The sequence below is a fragment of the Cervus elaphus genome, chromosome 16 (assembly GCF_910594005.1).
Source record: "Cervus elaphus chromosome 16, mCerEla1.1, whole genome shotgun sequence".
In the NCBI taxonomy this organism is placed as follows: domain Eukaryota; kingdom Metazoa; phylum Chordata; class Mammalia; order Artiodactyla; family Cervidae; genus Cervus; species Cervus elaphus.
Window position 1 is genome coordinate 41,895,511 of NC_057830.1, and position 22,179 is coordinate 41,917,689.

The 22,179-nt window shown below is 50.6% G+C and overlaps 1 protein-coding gene across 1 annotated transcript in view; it reads left to right on the plus strand.

Annotated features, from left to right (window-relative positions):
- Positions 1-12,699: 12,699 nt before the first annotated feature.
- The window catches only part of BIN3 (bridging integrator 3), a 50,128-nt gene continuing 40,648 nt past the window's right edge, over positions 12,700-22,179 (plus strand). Inside the window, exon 1 of the mRNA XM_043927282.1 lies at positions 12,700-12,812. Coding sequence (XP_043783217.1) covers positions 12,805-12,812 — 8 coding nt within the window. The 5' untranslated portion in view covers positions 12,700-12,804. The remainder of the gene's footprint in view (positions 12,813-22,179) is intronic.

Here is a 22,179-nt window from a genome sequence, read left to right on the forward strand (position 1 = left end):
TGGTGTAGATGGTAAAGAATGTGCCTGCAATGTGGGAGACTCAGGTTCAATCCCTGGGTTGGTAAGATCCCCTGGAAGAAGGCATGGCAACCCACTCCAATATTCTTGACTGGAGAATCCCATGGATAGAGGAGCCTGGCAGGCTACAGTTCATGGGGTAGCAAAAGATTTGGACACTACTGAGCGACTAACACACTTCCACAATTCCAAGCATGGACAGACCTCTGCCTTCCCCCCATCAGTCCGCCCACCTGCTTCTCCTTTGCTGCTGCTGGAAGAGCTCAGATCTCTCAGCCAAAAGACCAAAGGCACTCCAATAAAGAAAAAAAAAATGCCAAAAAATTTTGAAGGAAAAATTATTTATTAACAACTTGAACTTTCAGATATTTTAGAGTATTATAAGCACTGATAATTTACTATTCTTATAGAAAAAGACACATGTCAAGAGAACAAATAGAAAAATAAAATTTAAATATTGGTAAGAATTTTTAAAAAGGACCAAAGGCATAGCTTCAGCCCCAGCACTGCCTTTCTGTGTTAGACCATATGTCAACCTCATAACTTGGCTGAGTCTCTGTTTCCCCATCTGTACAATGGGGTTAATGCCCCTACTCTCCACCAGGCTGTTGAGCGGATCTGCTGCATTGTAAAATTGTGAAAAGGAGCTCTTCTGTCCCAAAAGCTTGAAGAAGACTGCTGGGGGATGCTCTTCTTCTTCTACAGGTGAATATTCTGGGCAGATGTTCCCAAGAGATCTAGGAGCTAGGTCTGAATTCTTCCTACTAGATCATGTGAAAAAAACATACAGGGTCCAGTTGACAAGCTCAGGTATGGTCCCTGCTTCACAGTTAGAAACTGTACCTTCTGGGTTGTGGGGTGCTGAAATCTACATCCATTGAGAATCTGTATCATCAAACCATTGTTCACCTCTGGGCCTCACTGCATCAGAAGTGAGGAGATCTGGTAACTGGTATTGACTCTGAGATTAGGACAAAACTGTATGATGTCTGCAAAGTCACAGTCCCCCTCTGGGTCTTACAGTCCGATCAGGAAAGTGAGTGGTGCTGGTAGTGGATCTACACATTACCTCCAGCTGTGATGTTCTGGGAACAGCAGGCTGGGTCTTATGGGTCCACACAAGACCCAGCCCTCCATCTCAGCAGGGGTAGCTGAGCCAGGGCTGGGCCACGGCAGGTTGAGGGAGAGGCCACTGCTCTTGTCCTCCTGGGCCCTAGCTTAATGATCCTGCTTCCTTCTGCTCAAAAGCTCCGGCCTCTCTCCAGCCCTGTTCTGGCTCCCTGGGGCCTCTGTTCCCTGACTATAGTTCCTTCTGGCCTGAGTCTGTGCTGGGGGAATGTTCTGGAGCTGTGATTGTTTGGGGAATGTGTTTCTTAACCCTTTTCCCCCTGTGGGCTTGCTAAGTCGTTTCAGTCATGTCCAACTTTGTGTGATCCTAAGGGCTGTTGCCCACCAGGTTCCTCTGTCCATGGGATTCTCCAGGCAAGAATACTGGAATGGGTTGCCATGCCCTCCACCAGGGGATTTTCCCCACAAGGGATCGAGTCCGTGTCTCCTGCTTCTCCTGCATTGGCAGGCGGGTTCTTTACCACTGGTGCCACCTAGGAAACCCTTTGTCCCCCTCATTTGCCTGCAAAGTGTATAGAAACTGGTATGGGGTGAGATCCCCTGGTTTGGGGTCCCAGTCAGTCTAAATGCTCTCAGAGAGGCCTGAGATGCGTGAATGGATCAGCCTCCCACCTGTGGACTAGAAGGCCCCAGAGGGTGGCCGGTTTCGGAGGGAGCCACTGCCCTGATAAGGGAGCAGGAGGGCTTAAGAGCTCTGCCTGTGGGTCTCCATCCTGAAGACTCGCACTGCTGGGAGTCCTCCATGGCTGGATTTTTAGCCCCAAAGCCACCCCCTGAGCCTCTGCCGCCAGGACCTTGTCCCAGGAAAGGCCTCCCAGGAGGTTCTGGAACCTCATTCCTTCTTCTGAACCCCAAAATCCAAGTGTTCTCCTCCCCACCCTCCTCAGCAGGCTGCCAGCAGCCCCTCCCGGCCGGGTTGGGCCGGCACACCCTCTCTCCCTTATCTCCAACATCACCTATTTATTCCAACCCTTCACCCCACTGGAGCGTCTGCTGGGTTTCCCAACCACCCCTGGGTCAAGCCTGTGTCGGATGGGTTGAGTCATTACCTCCATCTCCTCCCCAACCCTCCCAGGTTCCAGGGCTTGGTCTGGTTTAGCAGGCTGGGAGGGAAGACACATCCTTTCCATGAAAGGAGAAGAGTCCTCCCAGGACAAGGATTTCCCTGAGATTCAGCCTAACTTTGTCCTCCCTGGCACAGTACCTGGTGGGCCTTCCTAGGTCAGCCCCATGAACTGCCCTCATCACCCACTGAACTGCCCAGTATCTTATCTGAGTATTCTTCCTGCCCATCTCCCCTGGCAGTACCTCCTCCAAGTATTCAGGGCAACTTGGACACAGCAACTAACTCAACTCTCTGAGCCTCAGATGACACATCTCTGAAATGAGGATAATGATACCTCGCCTGCCTCAGGCAGGACACTGGCCAGCCCATTTCCCAAGGTCCTCTTTGGTTCTCTTAGGTCTGCTCCTTCTCAGCTCTTTCTTACCCCTACACTGAGAACAACACCTCTTCTGCATCCATTTGGGTTTCTTAGCTCACTTTGCCCCTTGCTCTGGGGACTAGTTCTCTCCCATCCACAATCCCTACCCTCCAGTCTCCGATGATTTTCTTATAGGAATCTCCAAACCCCATAAAATCTCTAGGAACAGGCCTCCAGACCCGCCGGCCTCCCCGCAGAGGCTCAGGTCACCACCTCCCTCTGCACTGCCCCCACCTCATCTAGGGAAACGCAGAGGTTACAAAGCAAGGCCTAGTTTCCCTCTGGGAACAAGAAGAGGATTCTGCTCTCTGTTCACACGGCATCTGGCGGGGCCCTCGGCAGTCTCGTCCGTGTGCAGCCGTGGGGGCACGGCTCTCATCTTTGTACACTTGCTCTGCACACTTGCTCACAGTTGTCCCACTCCATTGTCCCGCAAGCAGTCTCTCCTGCCCTCCCTCCCTCTTCTCGATTTCTCTCTCTGCTGTGTGCTCCAAGAACACGCCCTCCCAACCCACCAATCCTACACACGCCACTGCACTCTACAAGCTTCAGCTCCAGAATTTCCCAGTTCTCTGCTCGCTCCTCCACCGCATCCCCTCCAACTCCACCCTCAAAAGGGTGGGCCCCTGTCTGCCCCCAAGACAGAGACACCTCAGCTTCTCTCGGCCTGCCTTCATCAGAGGGGGTCCTTGCAGGCCCCTCAACTTCCTTTCCCCCTGAGAAAAAGCAACTCGAGGTCTCCACCAGCCTGGGGAAGCCCCTCCCCAGCATCTGGTGAAAGGACAAGAAGGAAGAACTCTAGGTTCTTTTCCCCAAGACTCCTAGATTTTGTACCAAAATGCAGGGTGTGCTCCTGTTTGCATTTTTTTTTTTTTGTTTCCTTTCTGAAAATAACCATGAAACTATCATTTCCTCCCACTGCCTTTTCCCTATCTTATTTGGATTAGCAGCAGAGTTCCTGAGAGAGGTGGTTTGGAGCCACTGACAACCTCCTTCTCTGACCCGGGTCTGGTGCGCTCACAGGTGGCTTTCGGGCAGGTGCTGGGTCCCACAGGTTGGAGTGAAGGAGCCCCGAGGCTGGGCGTGGTGGGTCCAGGGGACCACCACACCCCACCTCCCCCCGCCAAAAAAACTGTCAGGGGCTTCAGGAAACCAGTTTTCTGCCCAACCTTGAGGCCTTGACCCCAAAGTGGCAAATATCTGGAAGAATTCTGTCCTCTGCTGTAGCTCTTGGGTGCGGGGGAGGGGCCAAGAACTCAACCCCCACTTGTTCACCCCCACAAGCCCGGCTGACCAGATTGGAGGCTGCTGTGGTTTTGGACTCTCAAAGTAGTAGCGGGGCAGAGGGATCAACACAAAGGCATCTATATTTACACAAGAAGGAAAATGGGGTCCATGCTGGGGAATATATTTCTCTTTTTCTATTTCATTTTCATGCAATATACCTCCTCCAATTCAATCATTCTGGGCACTCATACAGTTGCACCAACCAAGCCTCTAAAGATGCCGTGTCCAGGGTTGTGGGAGGCAGATCAGAGAGGCCCCGGAGGAACCCTGCCACTCACTGCATCACAGCGCCCTCAGGGTCCAGCCCCTGACTTTCCCATGGCTTGCTTAAGAAACTGGGTTTGCCCCCCTCCCCTATCCCTCAGCCCTTGCTGTGAAGAGATGCTGGCCCCAAAGGTCTGAAGTCTTCTGTGACACCTCAGAGAAGTCCAGAGGCTGTGGCTTTGGTAGAAGGAGGGCAGTTAGACACAGAGGGGTTGAAGAGCCTCGTCTTGGAGGATGCCCCAACCCAAAGGTTCTGGTCCAGCTCCCAGACTCCAGCCCCCCATTCCCGCATCCACCTGCCTTTACTTCTGGTTGAAGACCACCCTGAGGGAGGGTCCGTGGGGCCCAGGAAGTTGCAGTTCCACGTAAGGCAAGGGGTGGCCGCAGGAGGGTCTAAGACCTGTATTGTACACAGACTTTGTCCTAGCTCTGCAGGGCTTGGGGGAGGTGTGCCCCCAATCCCCTCCTCATACTCAATTAGTCTCCCTTCCCTCCCCACGTGCCTTCTTTGGGGACGCTTTCCTGATCAGTCCAAAGGTACCACTGGCCAGGACTCAGGGGCATCACTGGTTCTTCCTCTACAGCTATGCGCCCGCCTTGACATCCCTGCTCATGCTGGGTACCACCTTCTCAGCATGACCAGATTTATCCTGGAGTAATGGTGTCTGCCCCATCTAATCCCTCTGGGTCGCCCTGCAGCAATGGGGACTCATTCCTTCCTTTGAGAGCCCTTGCCTGCCTGAAAGGCAGAAGCCTTGATGTGGTGGACTCCTCCTCCACTCCCCAAGTCCTTCCAAACACATCCACCCCATGCACCCTCTCGGTCCTGCCCCTTCACCCCCAGTGGGACCCCTCTCCTCCCACTCCCTATGCCAGGCTGCCCTGCTGGGCTATTTGGGGCTCTGACCAGCCCTGTGGTGTAATCAGTGCCCCAGGATAATTGCCACCTGCTCTGCCGGTGTCTGGGGGCTGTCTCGGCCACAGCAGCAGGGGGTGGACACTGGGCAGCCAGGCCTGGAGCGAGGTCAGACTGGGGCAGTCCTCCCCACCCCACTCTCCAGATCTGCTCCTCACCACCCACAGGACCTGCAAGGATTTCCCAGGAAAGCCATGCTTTCCTGGGGGCTGTGCCCTGCTGGGATGCCCTGTGGCTTCAGCTGGGAACGGGTAGCCATCCCAGCCAGGGGGCAAAAGTGCAGAGGCCACTCCATCACCCACAATCAACTCCAAGAATATCCCCCCTAACATACTGCCCCCAGTGAGCACCCCTCCCCAGGCTGTAAGCTGACCCCTGGACAATGCATGGCTGGAGAACATGCTTTGCAGCTAGGACTTCCGTGTGACCTTCAGCAAGACTTTCCTGTGATCAAGCCCTTCAAGCCTCATTGTCCTCCTTCACGGCAGAGCCTAAGGAGACATGTGAGACTGAGTCCCCCATAAATGCCGGCTCCCTGCCCTCCTGCTACTTTTCCACAACCGGGACTCAAACAACCTGTTGTTCTCATTTGACCGACACTTTGACCTTGGGGAATAGGTTCAGCCTCGGTTTCCTCGTTGATGAAAAGGAGATAATCAGAGGAGCTGCCTTATCAGGTTACTGTGAAAGAGACGCTGTCTAATGCATGCCAAATGCTTAACCCAGTATCAATAAATGCCAGTGGTAGTTATTATTATGGCGAACTTCAGAGGGCAGAGAATGGGGCTGGGCAGCACTTAGAGGCCAGTGGTAAGACACTGAGAAGAGCAAAGCCTCAAGAGACAGGCCAGGGCTGATGGGACAAACCACACAGTGACCCCAGCACCCAAGCATCCCCAACTGCAGCGATGGCTCTGGGGCTGAGAGTGAGAAAACCTGGCCTTCTTCCTCTTTTAGTCCCATTTGCTCTAAGGTGGCACATATATACATAGCATATATATGATGTATATGATATATGATATAGCATATATATGATATATGATATAGCATATATATGCTTCTTGAGATCGATGAACACAGGACACCTGTGGATTTTTTTTGCTGAATTTTTTATTGGAGCATAGCTGATTTACCATGTTGTGCCGATCTCTGCCACACAGCAAAGTGACTCAGATATACACATATATGGGCTTCCCTTGTAGCTCAGTTGGTAGAGTCTGCCTGCAATGCAGGAGACCCAGGTTCGATCCCTGGGTTGGGAAGATCCCCTGGAGAAGGAAATGGCAACCCACTCCAGTATCCTTGCCTGGAAAATCTCATGGACAGAGGAGCCTGGTGGGCTGTGGTCCATAGGGTCACAAGGAGTCGGAGCGACTAACACTTATACACATATATATATTCTTTTTTTTTTAATACTTTTTTCCATTATGGTTTATCACAAGATATTGAATATAGCCACCTGTGCTATATAGTAGGACCTGGTTGTTTATTCATAAATGTTTTGTTTTAAAAGAGAATCAGCAAAATCAAGATGAAGTGCCTTGATCCTGGGAGATGGAGAAGTAAATCTGTTGCTTTTTTCTTTGCTGTTAGAGTCCAGTGCTAATTCGTCCTGATTCTTGGAATTCTTCACAGAGACATCCATGAGCGGCCTACTAGGGCCACTCAGAGAACTGACTTCTTCCCCAGGTGGCGCAACACCGTGGGGGGAACAGGCTGCAGTGCTGGGCCCAGAGAACAGGATTTGCAGGGCCAGCCTGTCCCTGACGCAGCAGAGCGCCATCCCTCGCTACTTCCCGTCTCCAACCAGGCACAGAGCTCCCATCTCTGGCACCCTGGCAAACAGGCCAGACTGGGAGAATGCCTTAGCTTTCCTGCTCCACCAGTACCACAGCAGGTGCCAAGAAGGCCACTTGGGTAGAAGGGTGAGGCCAAAGTACTAGATACCTCCCCCTTGGGGATGGAGAGGAAGGGAGCATGCTGAAGAGTGGGGCTTGGAAAGTGGGTACCATCACCACCAGCAGGAACTTTGCAAGCCCAGTCTGAGCCCTGAGGACCCCAGACCAAGGCAGTCCTTAGCCCCACCACAGCCTGGGTACCAGCCCCACATCACAGCCATCACAACTCCACCATGCTGTCCCTCATCCTTGACAGCCAATGCTCCATCCTGGGAGCTGCATCTTGAGGGACTTATTCTGACTTGATCTTGGTGGACCCATCCGGAGGAACAGGTCACCCAAAGCCAACATGGACTGAGGGAACCATGGGCTCAGTGCCCCTCCCACCAGTTCTCTTTCCAGTGGGCTCCTGCTACTGTGGGGTACGCCACTGGGGGCTGCCCAGGCTTGACCTAGCACCCCTTGGACTGATGCCTGGGGTGTGTGTGGTCCCAGGGGACTGTTTTCCCTCCTGGTGCGCTCTCTCTCGCTCTCTCTAACTTGCATCTCCTCCCTGGCTTCTGTGAGCTAATCAGGGAGCAGGAGGGGGAGGAGGGGGATGCTGCTTGCCTTCCCCGTTATCTGCAGCAATCCACGGTGACTAATGCTCCCAGTTGGTAAAAAGGCAGTGTAATCAAAACACTTTTTTTTTAGTCCTTAAAGTTAGTCATTCTCCCAGAGTGGAGGAGAAAAAAAAAAAAAAAAAAAGCCCACAGCAGGCACCATGAAATGCAAGCTGAGAGACTCATGCTGCAGATGGAACTAAAGCATTGGCCGTAGCAGCTCCAGTGTGGGCCTGAGGCTCAGTCTCTCCTGCTCTGGACCCTTTGCGAGACTTCCTCCACGCCCTCACTTGTTCTTACTTTCCTCCATATCTGGGCTGTCTCATCCCTAAAGGTCTCCCATGCCAAGTTGGGATCTGCCCTTTCCCCTCACCCTGCCAGGTGCTGCCACCTGCTGGTCACCCCAAAGTGGAGGAAGCACATAAAAGCTCCCAGGCTGAGGCTGAGGCTGAATGTCATCTTTTTGTTAGGTGCCTGGTCATGTGCTTCCCCTCCTTTCACCCCAACGCGGCCACAGGTCAGGTTGCCCACGTTGGAATCTCCATTTCACTACTTACTGACTGTACTTCATGTGGATAATAATAACTGTACCTACCTAGTAGGGTTGTTGTGAAGATTAAATGGGTAAGGGGAGGGGGGTGCTTCCCTGGTGGCTCAATGGTAAAGAATCTGCCTGCCAATGCAGGAGACACAGGTTTGATCCCTGATCCGGGAAGATCCCATGTGTCTTGGAGCAACTAAGCCCATGCACCACAACTACCAAGTCTGTGTTCTAGAACCCAGGAACCATAGCTGCTGAAGCCCGAGTTCCCTAGAGCCCAGGCTTCACAATGAAGAGTAGCCCCCACTCTCCAGAACTAGAGAAAAGCCCAAGCAACAACAAAGACTCAGCACAGTCAAAAATAAATTAAGTAAATATTTTTTTAAAAAAAAGATTAAATGGGAACTGCTTAGAATAGTGCCTGGCATATCATGATTGCTGTTAACTCATAAAAATAATAACAACAACATAATAACGTGGAATGTATACCATCATATTCCCCTTACTCATCTATGGCAGACATTGCTAGTCAACCAATAGGAGGAATTTCCCCACCAATAGGAAGATTCCCCAGAATCCTCAGCACAGCACTCCAGCACTCCCTAGACTTCTGTGTGGGGAAGCTGGGGGAGGGTGTATGTGACAAACTCAAAGATGAGGGTTAACAGGGAGCAGCTGTTTGCCAATTACTGCGTGAAAAACTCCAAAGAGAAGTCAGGTGGCAAAGCTAGTTCTGCTGCTGTGTCGGTTGTGCTCATGCTCATTCGCAACCAACACTTTGTGACTCCATGGACTGTAGCCCACCAGCCTCCTCTGTCCGTGGGATTTTCCAGGCAAGAATACTGGAATGGGTTGCCATTTCCTCCTCCAGGAGAATCTTCCAGACCCAGAGATCGAACCTGCGTCCCCTGCATTTGCAAGTGGATTCTTTACCACTGAGCCACCCAGGAAACCCCTTAAGCTGCTTTCCTTCTGATAAATAGCTTTGTCCCTGCCACCTGAACACTCATTTAACTTCTGGCTCAGGCTTCTGGGGAGAATGCAGTAGTCACCTGGCTTGAAACCAGGAGCATCTATTGATAACCTCTATCCAAAACTCCTCCACTCTCTGCTTCCACTTAGAAACTGAATTTGCTCATATTCTAGTCCATCCCCCACCATGAAGGGCGAGGGTCAACCTGTATCATGCTGGTTGTATGCATGTGTGCTAAGTCACTTTTGTTGTGTCCAACTCTGTGGGAACTTATGGACTGTAGCCTGCCAGGCTCCTCTGTCCATGGGATTCTCCAGGCAAGAATACTGGAGTGGGCTGGTTATAGAAGAGCAAGACAAGCTCCCAGCCCTGGGTCTGGAGCCCCGACAGCTGAGTTTCCCCCAACAGTGGGAGGTGTTTGTCCTTCCTTGTGCTCAGTTCCCGGTGGATCAATGCCACATGGATGCCATGCTCATGGAGGGAAGCTCGTGGGTTCATGGGATAGCAGGACGCCTGCCAGAGCCCAGCATCCACCCTCAGCCCAGCACGCCTCAAGCTGAGCCAGTGAGCCACAGTAGGGAGATGGAGCTCTGCTCAGAGCAGACACTCTCCTTACAGACTCCTGGGAGGCCAGCACTCTTCCCAGTAAAGGTCGTGCAGGCTACATGAAAGTTTTGGGGTCAAAGGTAAGCAGTACAGCCCCAGGGGGGCCTCAGGCTGAATCCTTTCATTCCAGAAGGTACGTGTTTGGCTTCATCTCCAGACATCGATGATTCCTCAAACCTGCTCACTTCTCTGGGCTTGCCTCTCCCTGCTCAAGCCCCATCTCATATGCCTCTCCTACTCTTCTGTTTCCTGGGGGCCTCTGGAGTCAACGGTTGACTTGGAACCTCAAAATACTAGTGACTTTGGTGATGAGATCCATCCACTCATCTTCTCAAAGAGGGAATCAAGGCCCAGAAAAGAGCTGTGACTTGCCTGAGGTCATCTTGGGGTCAAAGAACCAGAGCCCAGGACTCCTCCAGATTCTTAATCTGGAATTCATCATTCTTGCCCTGCAGGATGTGGTTTCCATCCCACAGCCCTGAAACAGACTTCCCCTGGGATATGGTGGTTGGCTAGGCTAATACTTGGAAGTTCTTTAGCACTGTGGGGCAATAACCAGGGGAGACAGAGTTTGGGGAAATGAGGAAGCAGGTGGGGGAGCCATGCACAGGTGCTGAAGTTCCAGGAGGCTCGTGAGCACATCGCCCTCCATCCATCCGGGGCGAAGCAGCAAGGACCGTCCCTCCATTTGTCCACTCTGCCCTCACTGCCCTGTGGTGACTTCCCTTCCTCCTCTCTGCTCCTCAAGGCTGCCCCACTGCTCACTTTGGCCTGTCTCCTGAGGAGTAACATGGTGATGGAGCCAATCTGTGTGATGTGCTTGGGGGCCCACCCTCCACTGGAAAACCTCTGTTGAGTCATATACCCTCAAGAATGGAAACAGAAAATAAAAATGAGAGACTACTCCCTGTGGATGACCTTATGAGCTCCCCTGTCCCCCCTGGTCAAGCCCTCCTCCCTACCCTGGGAGGTCAGAATAAATCAAACATTTCTGGGGGGGTGTGGGTGGGAGAGAGGCTCAAGAGGGAGAAGATACATGCATACTTATAGCTGATTCACAATGATGTATGGCAGAAACCAACACAACTTAGGAGACATAAGAGACCCAGGTTTGACCCCTGGATTGTGAATCTCTCTGGAGAAGGGAATGGCAACCCACTCCAGTTCTTGCCTGGAGAATCCTGTGGACAGAGGAACCTGACAGGCTACAGTCCATCAGGTCACAGAGAGTCAGACACCACTGAAGTGACTTAGCACTCAGCACGATTCATGTTGATGTACAGCGGAAAACAACACAATGCCATAAAGCAATTATCCTCCAATTTAAACAAAATTAAATCTTTAAAAAATCATACATTTCCTTGCTCTAGTTCAGGGGTACCCAACCCCCATTAGGGGGGCCACTAATGGACCACTTAGCAGAAGGTGAGCAGCAGGGAGCAAGCAAAGCTTCATGTGCGCCTCCCCATCCCTCTCAGTACCACTGGACCATCTGCCCCACCCCACCCCCAGCCAGCATCATGGAAAAACTGTCTTCCACAAAACCAGGCCCTGGTGCCAAAAAGATTGGGGACTGCTGTTCTAGTTCACAGGCTTAACTACTCTCCAAGTAGCCCCAGTAACGATGAAGCCTATATGAAGGAGGAAAATACCTAGAGGGAAGGCCCTTGGGGCCCCAGCAGTAACCTGTAGCTTCACTGCCTGCTGTTCTCTCTTCTAAGGCAGAGAGGTTCTAGGGGGTAAGGAGATCAACTTGGCCCAGGTCCCCAGGTAGCTTAGCAGGAACTAAGGCCCTGAAATCTGACTTCAGAAGACCCAAGGCAAATGAGTTGCTTGCCTGAAACTTAGTCCTCTTCTCAGTCAGGGTAGGTTCCCCCTGCCTGCATGTTCACCAAGCCTCCCTTCAGTCTCACCCAGGCAACCTGATTTGCCATCAGGATGTGGCTTACACATTGGCTTCTCCCAGAAGCCTTCACAAGGGGGGCTCCTTACAGGCTGCCACAGTGCCTTGTTCTTTCCCATTATACACTATTATTTAGTTGCCTGACTACCTCTCCCTACAGGGGCTTCCCTGGTGGTTCAGATGTTAAAGAATCTGCCTGCAAAGTGGGAGACCCAGGTTTTATCCCTGGGTCAGGAAGATTCCCCTGGAGAAGGGAATGGCTATCCACTCCAGTATCCTTGCTTGGAGAATTCCATGGAGAGAGGAGCCTGGTGAACACTTGTAACTGCCTAACTGCCAGGTAAGTAGCTCTGGGAGAGCGTAAACACAGGATCTATACTGTTTTCCCATGGTTGTATTCTTGAAGTTAGTGCAGTGCCTGGCACAGTGAATATTTGTTAGATGAATGAGTACAAAGAATGGGACCATTCACATCATTTGGGTTCTGTAGTGGGGAGCACAGGTGGAAGACTGGGAACAACGCTTACTCTTCGTCTTCTTCTGTTGAATAAATCCACAGAACATTCCAACCTGAAAAGCACCTATTCTATTTCTATTCACAGCCCTGTGCCATCTTGGAGGAGCAGAAAGATCCATTTATTTCTTTGTTCGTAACAGGTAACTACGTACCCAGTAGAAAATTTATAAGATACAAAAGACCATACAGTGAATATCAGTTTCCATCCATCACACCCCCTCCTTCATCGTCCTCCTCTCGCCCTCCCCCACCCCGACCCCCAATTAGTTACTGCTACCCTCCCTGGATGAGAAATCTCTTTACAGACTGAAGAACTAGGGCAATCGGCGGTTAAGCAACACGTGTCGTCTGTGGAAGAGAATTTTACCAAGTCAGCGTTTAAGGAACAAAACGCACCCAGGGGTCCTCTAGCCCCCGCCACAGCCTGAGTCCTTTGGAGCCCCTAAGCCAACGCTTGAGGGTCGCGGGCCAGGGCAACACCTCGGAAGCAAGCGGCAGCGGAAGGGTTAACGCGCCGCGCCCCCACCCCCACCCGTCCTCCAGATCGCCTCTTCCGGCAGAGGGGGCGGGGCTAACGTCACTTCCTGGAGACTGGTTGAATCCGGAAGCGATCTCCCAGGACTGAGTTGCAGCTGAGGACCCCGGTGGCAGGGCAAGGTTCGGGATCATGAGTTGGTGAGTGAGGCCAGGCGGCGGGAACCGCTGGAGCCCCCGGCCCGCAAAGCGCTTTGCCCTGCGTTCGTCCGAGTTGTGTGCCTTGGTCCCTGCTGCCCGCGGACCCTTCGCCGCGGAGCAGGGCCCGACTGGCTCCGGATTTAGGGTCTTTCAAGGGGCCTTGCTCCGGTGCTTGCTGGCAGGCTTCATCTCTCCGCAGGCCTCACCGGGAGGTGAGGCGTGGGATCCCTTTAGCGTGGGATCTTGCGTTTGTTTCCTGACTTTGTTCCAAGGAGCCGGTCCGGTCCGTCTTCTCTCGACAGCGTGAAGGGAGGGACTGTCCTGTTCCCTCCTTTTCTAGATATCCGTTGAGAAATATCTACTTCTTTCTCCCCTCGTGAGCATCTCTCCACCGCTGCCCGGTGGCCCTCACTCTGACAATCTGAGCCCCCCTCATGGACCAAAACCCCTTTTGCCTTCAGAAGAGTAACCTTTGCCCCATTTAGTCCTCAAGAGACAAACCGTGCTGCTTTTTTGGAAGATGCCAGAATTACACACCCACCCTGTCGGTACAGGATCAGACTAGCTTTCATCGTTTCCAGGGCCATTACCCTCTCATTGCTTTCCCAGTTAGCATAAGTAAGTGTAAATGTTATGGGAAGGATCAGGCCGAGAGAAGAGAAGCGAGGGAGGCTCAGAGTAGAGTCACAACTAAAGGGCTGGCAGGTGCGTTGCTATGGAGCTGTCTGATACTTGACTGGTGATAAACACTTGTTATTATTCAATAGCTGATTTCTTTTGTAAAACTCAGTTTGCTTGAAGGACCTTACCCTCAGGCCCAAGGGCCTACACATTCACAACTCCAGATCTCAGGGCATCCAACCAACACAATAAACACAATAGGTGTGCTGGTCTGAATGAATTGCCCCCCCCCCCCGCCCCCGCCAAAGATGTACGGGATGAATCAATCCTTTTGGAATCCAAGTTATGTTAGCATAGGGATCACCTTTGCCACTCTCTCCTCAGAGTCTAGTCTGTTTCTTTACCAGAAGTGCATGACGATAGCTAGTTATGAATGAGCAAAGATAGTAGAATATTCTAGGAAGGCTCGTGCAGGCTCACGTTTGGCCATCTGTGGGAACTAAGTTCTGGCCACAAGCTGCTGACGTCATTCAGTCTCAAGGACAGCTCTGTAGTGTAAATGTGAGCCATTTCTACCCACCTGCCTTGCTTCTTAGTGAAGACTGACAGATAGAAGACAACCTGCCCCAGCACGCGGAGGACAGCCCGGGGCAACCCCTGACAAGCCCCAGCAGGAGCTGCTCCTTTTCCCTTCACCTTTGCTTCAGGAGGCCGGTAGGGAGCTGGAGGCTTAAAAAGCTGACTTTCCCATCTTGTTATAACTCAGTGAAGGGCAAAGCGGCAATCCTTCAGTTCCACTTCCCAGAGGAATTGCTTCCTTAAAGGGTCAACCAGGGTCCCCTTACTTTGTGAGATAGATGTCTTCTTACCTGCTGCATCTTGAATCTTTGGAGTTCTCATACCTAATATCCTTAAAATGAAAAGCAGACAGTACAGGTGCTTTACATTGCTTAGACTGGCATTTACAGTTCTTAAGAGTGAATCTGTCTTTTTTTCCACAAATCAGGGGAGGAGCAGAGCAGAGACCACTGAAGCTAAAGGATTCTCTGGGTGATCTGAGATACATTGTTTCCACCTGTCTCACAAAAACCTTTTTTTCCTGAAAAAACTAGTAGCCTATTTCCTAAAGCCTTTCAGGCTGGAGAGAATTGAAATTGACAAGTAACTGTCCAGCCAAAGCTGAGATTTTATCCAGTAGAATTAATTTACCAGTACACACACATCTTGCCTCCTCCTTGGATTCAGGGTCACAACCAAAAGGGTGGCTTTGTCCCTCAAAGCTGAGGTTCCTTTCTCTTCCTCCTTAGAGGGCTTCTACGTCATCTCTTGCGTGGACCCTGACCCTCTCTCCCTGAGAGGGGAACAGCACCGGCGCCTGGGCACACAATCACACTCAGTTCCTGGCTGAATGGCTGGCAAGAGGACCGGGGCTGGATCCTTCTGATTCACTCCTGGAGTGGTTTTCCTGCTCCCAGAATGAATCCATCCATTCATCTGCAACTGGAATTCTCAGTGGGGGAAGAGACTAGAGTGACGTAGAGCCGTCATGGGAGGCTGATGCCCAAGGTCAAGTTCACCAAGCACATAGGATATGCCAGCCATCATCGAATAAGGCCTAGGGGCACGAAGCCCTTAGTCCCCAGAGGGCAACCATTGTTCTGGGTTAGACCGGGCTTTCAAAATGTCACAGTGAGAAATGTCCAATATTGGTGCCCTTGGCGCGCTGTGGACTTCACATGAAGAGTAAGAGCCCTTTGTTCTCTGCTTCCTCAGTGCGTGCGGCCCGCCCACCGCCTGTTTGTTTAGTGGGCCCTTGCTGCCTTCCTGCACCATCCACCCATCTGCCTCTCAGCAAGGTGGCCAAGCAGTGAGCCCTGCTCTGAGGAAGGCATTTGACATTCACGTATCAGATCACAGATCTCCTTCTTGGCCCTAAGCCAAGTGCTTCTCTCTTTCCCCTCCTCCTCCCCCCATCACTCCCTCTCTCCCTGGGTGTGTATGTGTCTTTATTATGATGTGGAGAGAGAATTAAGTAGTATTAAGGATAGTGGCCTTAATCTTACTCACCTGTCTTCCTTGGAACCGCACACCTTGACGATGATGTTAGGCTTCAGCGACAAGGAAAAAGGAGCACAGCTGAAAGAAATCGGCCTGTACCCAGAGGCTCAGGAGTTTGATTCAGAAGAAAGGAAATTAAAGCCAACACAAACAAACGTGGCAGGAGCTGGTGAGCTGAGGCCAGGCCCTGGCCCCCTCGTTCACAGCAGGCCTGCTCAAGCGCTTGGTCTTTCTCTGTCTTGTTTCCTCCAGCGGCACTCTCAACTTTGTCACCTGATCTGTTGTGAAAAGAATGGAAACCCTACAGATGTGATTTTTGTGTTTGTGATTCTTCTGCCTCCTCAAACATTGGTATTCCTCAGGGAACATCTTTTTTTTACCCGTTTTTCTCACCCTGTACCCTCCCCACCATCTTCAGGATAAAGGCCTAACTCGGCCATGTCTCATAAGGCCCTTCTGGATCTGGCTACCGCACTTCACTCCTGTGTCCATGGTTTTCCTGGTCTCTTGTGCCCCTGCTCCTCTCTGCCCACTGTTGCCTCTGCCCAAAATGCTTTCCTCCCCCTGACCCACCATCCTCCAGGCCAGCATCCACTCATCCTTTGAGTCAGGGCAAGGCTTCCCTGCTGGTCCAGTGGTTAAGACTCCGCCTGCCACTGCAGGGGACATGGGTTTGATCCATGGTCCGGGAAGATCCCACATGCCTCGAGGCAGCTGAGCGCATGTGCCACAGCCGCTGAGCCTGTGCAGCCTCGAGCCCGTGCTCTGCATCAGGAGAAGCCGCCGCCACGAGAAGTCTGCACCCCAGCTACAGAGCAGCCCCAATGCAGCAGCAGATACGCAGCATAGCCAAAAGTAAAAAAAAAAAAAAGTCAGGGCAGGTTTCACCTCCTCTGAGGGTCCTCCCTAAATGGCCCCTGCACACCCTGCCGAGCTGAGTGGGGTACCACTCCTCTGGCCCTTATTAGCGTCTGTCCTTGAATTGCTGGCTTTTCATTCAGCCCACTAGTCGATGAGTTGTTGAAAACACTTGTCTCTTGGCCACCATAGTAGCCCTAGCACTGTTCCCGGCAATTCGTAAATGTTGACTAGATGTATGAATGAGGACTATATTCCCATATACTGACTTGCCTTCACTCAGGAAAAAATGTAAGATAAAAATGTGCAAAAGCGCCTTTCCGCACTGAAGAGCGTCTAAGTATGCTGTCGTTAACATGAAGAAGTGGCTTCCGAGTCTACTCCGTCTGTTCTCTCCTTTGCCTTCGCCACCCACCCCCCACCCAAACTCCTTTGTTCAGCTCCACGGTGCTTCTCCTATGGTTCGCCCTCGCTCTCCAAGTATCATAAACATGTGCCTCGCACATGGTAAAGTCCCTGAGAGCAGGATCTGGGGCTTCTCCATCGCTGTGTACACGTAGTGTGTGGCACGTAGTGGATCCCTAGTCAGTAATTGTCAGATGCACTGGATGGAATGTAAAGCAAGGACAGTAAACTGCTGGGTCAGAGGGAGACGTCCGTTCAGTGGCAAACATTTTCTCAGGAGAGGCTTTTTTCCCTCTGGCACTACCATTGCTATCTGACATTTGTACAGTACTTTTAACTTTGCAAATTATGTTCCCATCCATTATCTGATAGCATTGCTGCATCTCCCCTTTGAGGTTTGCAGTTCAGGTCTGATTATCTCCCTTCAGCAACTTATCTGGATTCATTCACCTCGCAGAACTGGAACTGAAGCCTGAGAATTCCCATGCTTGAACAGGAACATTAGGAAAGGGGAAAACCATTCCCAAGTTGACTGGATCCCAGAGGAAGGTGTCTGACTTTGCTCAGCTGATTAACATGAGCAGGTTGGTAGTGAGTTACAGGAAATGATTAGTCTTCACACATTAAGTGATAGAGGAAGTCCCGTGTCCTGCAGACCTTCAGGTATTCTGGGCCATCTTGGTTCCTTCCTACTATGGGGCCTCCCCGCCTGGGGTAGCCTTACCACTCACTTCTGTGACTTGGGACAGGCCAACCTCTCCCCAAGCTTTTTCCTCCTCTGTGAAGAGCCATATGCTCAGTTTTGTCTGACTCTTTGTGGCCCCATGGACTGGAGACTGCCAGGCTCCTCTCTCCATGGGATTCTCCAGGCAAGAGTTCTAGAACAGGTTGCTCTCTCCTCCTGCAGAGGATCTTCCAGACCCAGGGATCCATTTCTCGTCTGCTATGTCTCCTGCACTGGCAGGCGGATTCTTTACCACTAGTGCCACATGGGAAGCCCATAAAGAGCATAGCAGTGCCCATTGAGGAGCCCATGGGATTCTGTATTCAACATTGTTTTGTGCAGATATAAAACTCTGCTTTCAGCCATTTGTAACAAGAGGGGAAGGGGCTTTTTCCTAGTTTGGGAGAAGTTTGAAAGAGTCAAGTATCTTGAGTCCCATAGCTTCTTAGTCAAAGGCATTTTCTTATATTGGGTTGGCCAAGAAGTTCGTTCAGGTTTTCCCATAACATCTTGTGGAAAAACCCGAGCAAACCTTTTGGCCAGCTTGATTATTCTACTCTAAGTAAATGTATTGAGGTAGTTTTCATATTGGCAGTTAAGCTATTAGAGTTGTTGTCCCAAAACCATTATTCTGGTGGCTGATCTACTAAATAGAGCCCAGTGTAGTTTGTTGCACATAGATAGCGCTCAATGAATCTTTGTTGATTTAACGTATATCAAGCACTAACCATTGGGGCTTTTCCGAAGGCTTTAAGAATCGATCCTTGCCTTCATCTGGTGTATGAAAAGTGCCAGGGGTTCACAGGAATGACAGCAGATCACTAAACATCCATGTAGCTTATCCCGAAAGATGTCAAGCAGAGGATGTGATTGTAACTGAACGTTGACTTAGCCAGCGTTTCCTATTGCAGTGGGGAACGACAGAGGGGTGGGTACAGGTTAGAAAAATGGTGTGGTAAAAGTGCACAGAGATGGAATGCTTCTGGAGTGTTGGGGGCGGGCAGCCGGGAGGCCAGCTTGGGTTTAATAAATAGTGATTCGGGTAGAAGCTTCGTGGATGAGAGCTGGCACTCTGGTTGGGGCCCTAGTGTAAGCACTTTCAGTGCCATGCTGAGGAATTGAAATTAAGCCTAGGCTTTTGAAAATTGCAGGTTTTTGAGCAGGGAAGTGGCAGGGCAAAAGCAATGATTTTTGTCAGATTAATTTGGCAGTGGTCTGCAGGATAATTCAGAAGCGAAAGAATGGAGATGGGGGCAGGACAACTTGGACAGTGGCTTCTGAAATTTTTTGACTACAGTTTGCAGTCAGAAATGCCTTTGATGTCAACACACACACACTCGAAATTAGTTTCACATTGGATGTGTGCGATGCACTCAGATATTTTCTATTATGTTCTATTTTGGTTTTTAGAGAAAGACCCACTTCATTGCTTTCATGATTGATTTTGATAGATGTTTACAGTGGAATGACATGCAGTAGTGTAAATGATCGGCGCGTGATGGGTCTTCTACACAGGACCCAGAGTTTATTACAAATATTCAGACTAGAAGCTTCTACCTGTGACTTCAGCCTGGTCGAGATAGTGCTGTTTCTTTATTTGGTTCTTTGTCACGGGTTTTAATAAGAAATACAGAAGGGGCAGCTGTAAAGAACACTGGTTGGTTCTGTATAAGAATTTATTCCATAGATTTGGAAACTGTCAACTACTTTATAGAAAAGAGAACCAGGTGGACAAAAGCCTCAGCCAAGATTTTCCATGTATTAATTATCAAAGAAGGACTCCCCTGGTGGTCCAGCGGTTAAGACTTCAGGTGCCAATGCAGGGGGTGCAGGTTCAACCCCTGGTCCAGGAGCTAAGATCCCACAAGCCTCGGGGCCAAAAAAAACAAAACATAAAATACAAGCAATATTGTAACAAATTCAATGAAGACTTTAAAAAATGATCCACATTTTTAAAAAAATGGTCCACATCAAAAAAAAATTTAAAAAAAAATAATAATCAAGGAGAGCAGATTAAACCAACAGTGAGAAATGAGATACTATTTCACAGCTATTGGACTGTCGAAAGATACGGTAAATTTCGTCCAGCAATCCCAGGTGTCTGAGGAAGCAGTGGGAACTACAGCCACTGCATGGGGTGAGGGCAGGGAATTGACAGGCCCGCTGGGAGGTTTTGCAGCTCCTCACACAGTCAGAGATGGGCCTGCCCCTCACCCAGTTAACCTTTCACACCTGTGCAGCAGGAGACCCGCAGCAGAAATGTCCACTGCTTCACTGTTTGTGTTAATAGATGTCCAGACTCTGAAGAATGGGAAATAAAACGTGTTATCGTTATATGGTAAAATAAGCTGTAGTCAAAATGAATGGAGTCATGTGTGTCTCAGAAACATCATGCTAGACATAAAGTTTCCAAATGGTACATTTAATATTGTACTATTTGTATAAAGTTTGTGTGTGCTAAGTCACTTTGGTCACGTCAGACTCTGCAACCCTGTGGGGAACTGCTTTTTCTCATTTTTGGTGATTATACAACTCTGCCCCATAGGGGAGCTTTTTTACACCAAGCTCCTCTGTCCTTGGGATTCTCCAGGCAGAGAATACTGGAGTGGGTTGCCATGCCCTCCTCCAGGGGATCTTCCCGACCCAGGGATCAAACCCACATATCTTACGTCTCCTTCATTGGCAGGCGGGTTCTTTACCGCTAGTGCCACCTGGGAAGCCCAGCACGTATTTGTATAAAGTTTAGACCTGTAAAACAGTACTGTGTTGTGCTTATGGATTCAAATTTATGAAGTGAAAATATGGGAATAATACACCCTGAATTCAGGGTAGTGGTTATGTCGAGGATAATGGGGTGGGGAGAAGGAAGTGGGATCAGGTTGGAAAACCCGAGGAGCTTCAGCAGTATCTGTGCTGCTGTGTAGGTTGAAGGATCAGACCTGAAGCTAGTGTGGCTCAGTGTTCGTGTGGTCGTTCATAGTGTCGTCCATACAGGTGGATGTCCATCCCAACCTTCCTCTCACTTCTCGGGACCAGACCTTCAACAGAGAGGAGGAAATGACAAAGTAAAAGCGCTTTTAAGATTCCTGGTTGGTGAAGGACAGAAGTGAGAATGAGATCAGAGCTAGTGCCTCAGCTCGTCTGGTGCTTCTCAGAGTCTCTGCATCTCAGCCTCCATGAACCCATCAGAGCGGAGGTCAGGCCAAAGAAGACTTCTTTCTGGCTTGTCCAGTAAGCAGGACAAACAGTGCACCTCCAAGTGCCTTATGGTCCCCGTTTATAAAATGGGAAAACCATTTTTTTTTTTAAATGTCTGTCAAATATTAGGAGTTTCTGAAAGAAAGGCCAAAAGAAAAAGTCCAAGCCACCTCCCTGAATCGCCTTCCTTACTCTTTTGATCTTTGGATGTTCCAGAAACCTCCAGGCTTCTGTCACAAATCCTTTTACTGCTCAGGAGGAAGTCACCACCCAGTTGTAAGCAAATATATATCTACTTGATCCTGGTAGTGGTGATTATGTTATGGGACTGCTGCGTGCTCCCCAAACAGAAAACAACCATTTTGAGTCTCCTGGCCGTACTTAACCTCTGTGTAACTCTGTGCAAGTCCCCCATCTAGGCCTCAGTTTGATTAGCATTGTCAGGATACGACCACCCTCATCTTTATGACAGATACAGGCTGCTTATTATAGGTCGGGAACTATTGTAAAGAGTAAACTCATGTAGATTTCACAGCCACCCTATGCAATAGCTATATTATGATCCTATTTTGTAGACAGGGAGACTGAGACACAGGAAAACTGAGTCACTTGTCAAGTCTCACAGCTGGCAGTTGGCAAAGCCCGGTCTTGACCCCAGGCAGCCTGGATCCAGAGTCCATCCCCTCACACAGAGTGCCATCTCTTGAGTCAAATATGGGAGGGCAGCACTTTGAATGAACTGACGCAGCGGAAGCAGTGAGCACAGAGACTGGCAATAGTAGGTGCTCAGTAAATGGCCTCTTTATTGGATGAACTCACTCCACACTCTGTGATTCATTCTGCCTTTCCTTTCAGAGGTCAGCCCCGGGAGCGTGGGGAAGGAGGGATCACAGCTGAGCTGGGCGATCGTGCTGGCCCAAGTACTGAATCGGCCAAGTCACAGAGTCATGCCTTTAATTTTTAAACACACACACACCTCCTCGGTGGTGGTGGCAAGTGAGGGTGGTGTCCTCTGCACTCTGGTTTGGGATCCGGCTAATTTAGGGGAGGGACTGAGGTGGGGCTGGAGAGGCTGTGGTCGTAGGCACTGGAAATTGGTCGTTCATAGCTCAAGCCATTTGTCTTTCTGATGGGGTCTCTTGCGTCCTTGCTCCGGCTGAACTTTCCTTGGCCCCAGGCATCGTGGCCAGCTGGCCCTTCAGAGAAGATGGCATCCCTCGAGCAGCTGCTCCTCCGGAGCCAGCTGACTCCCTGTAAGCCCTGCCCTGGCCCCAGCCTGCTGTTTCCTCTCTCATGGTCAAGGTGGTGGTAGCCTTGGTGGGGGCCTCAGACCAGAGCCAGCAGCGACCCGAGAATAGAGTGACAGAAGGCTGGGGGAGGAGGGGCTCGTCCTTGCAGCCTGCAGAAGCTGCTGCCGTTCGCCCACCTTCCTGCTCTTGCCGAGACGGTGACTCAGGCCCAGACCACTCCCTGGGGAGCCAGGATTTCAGCCACTATCAACTG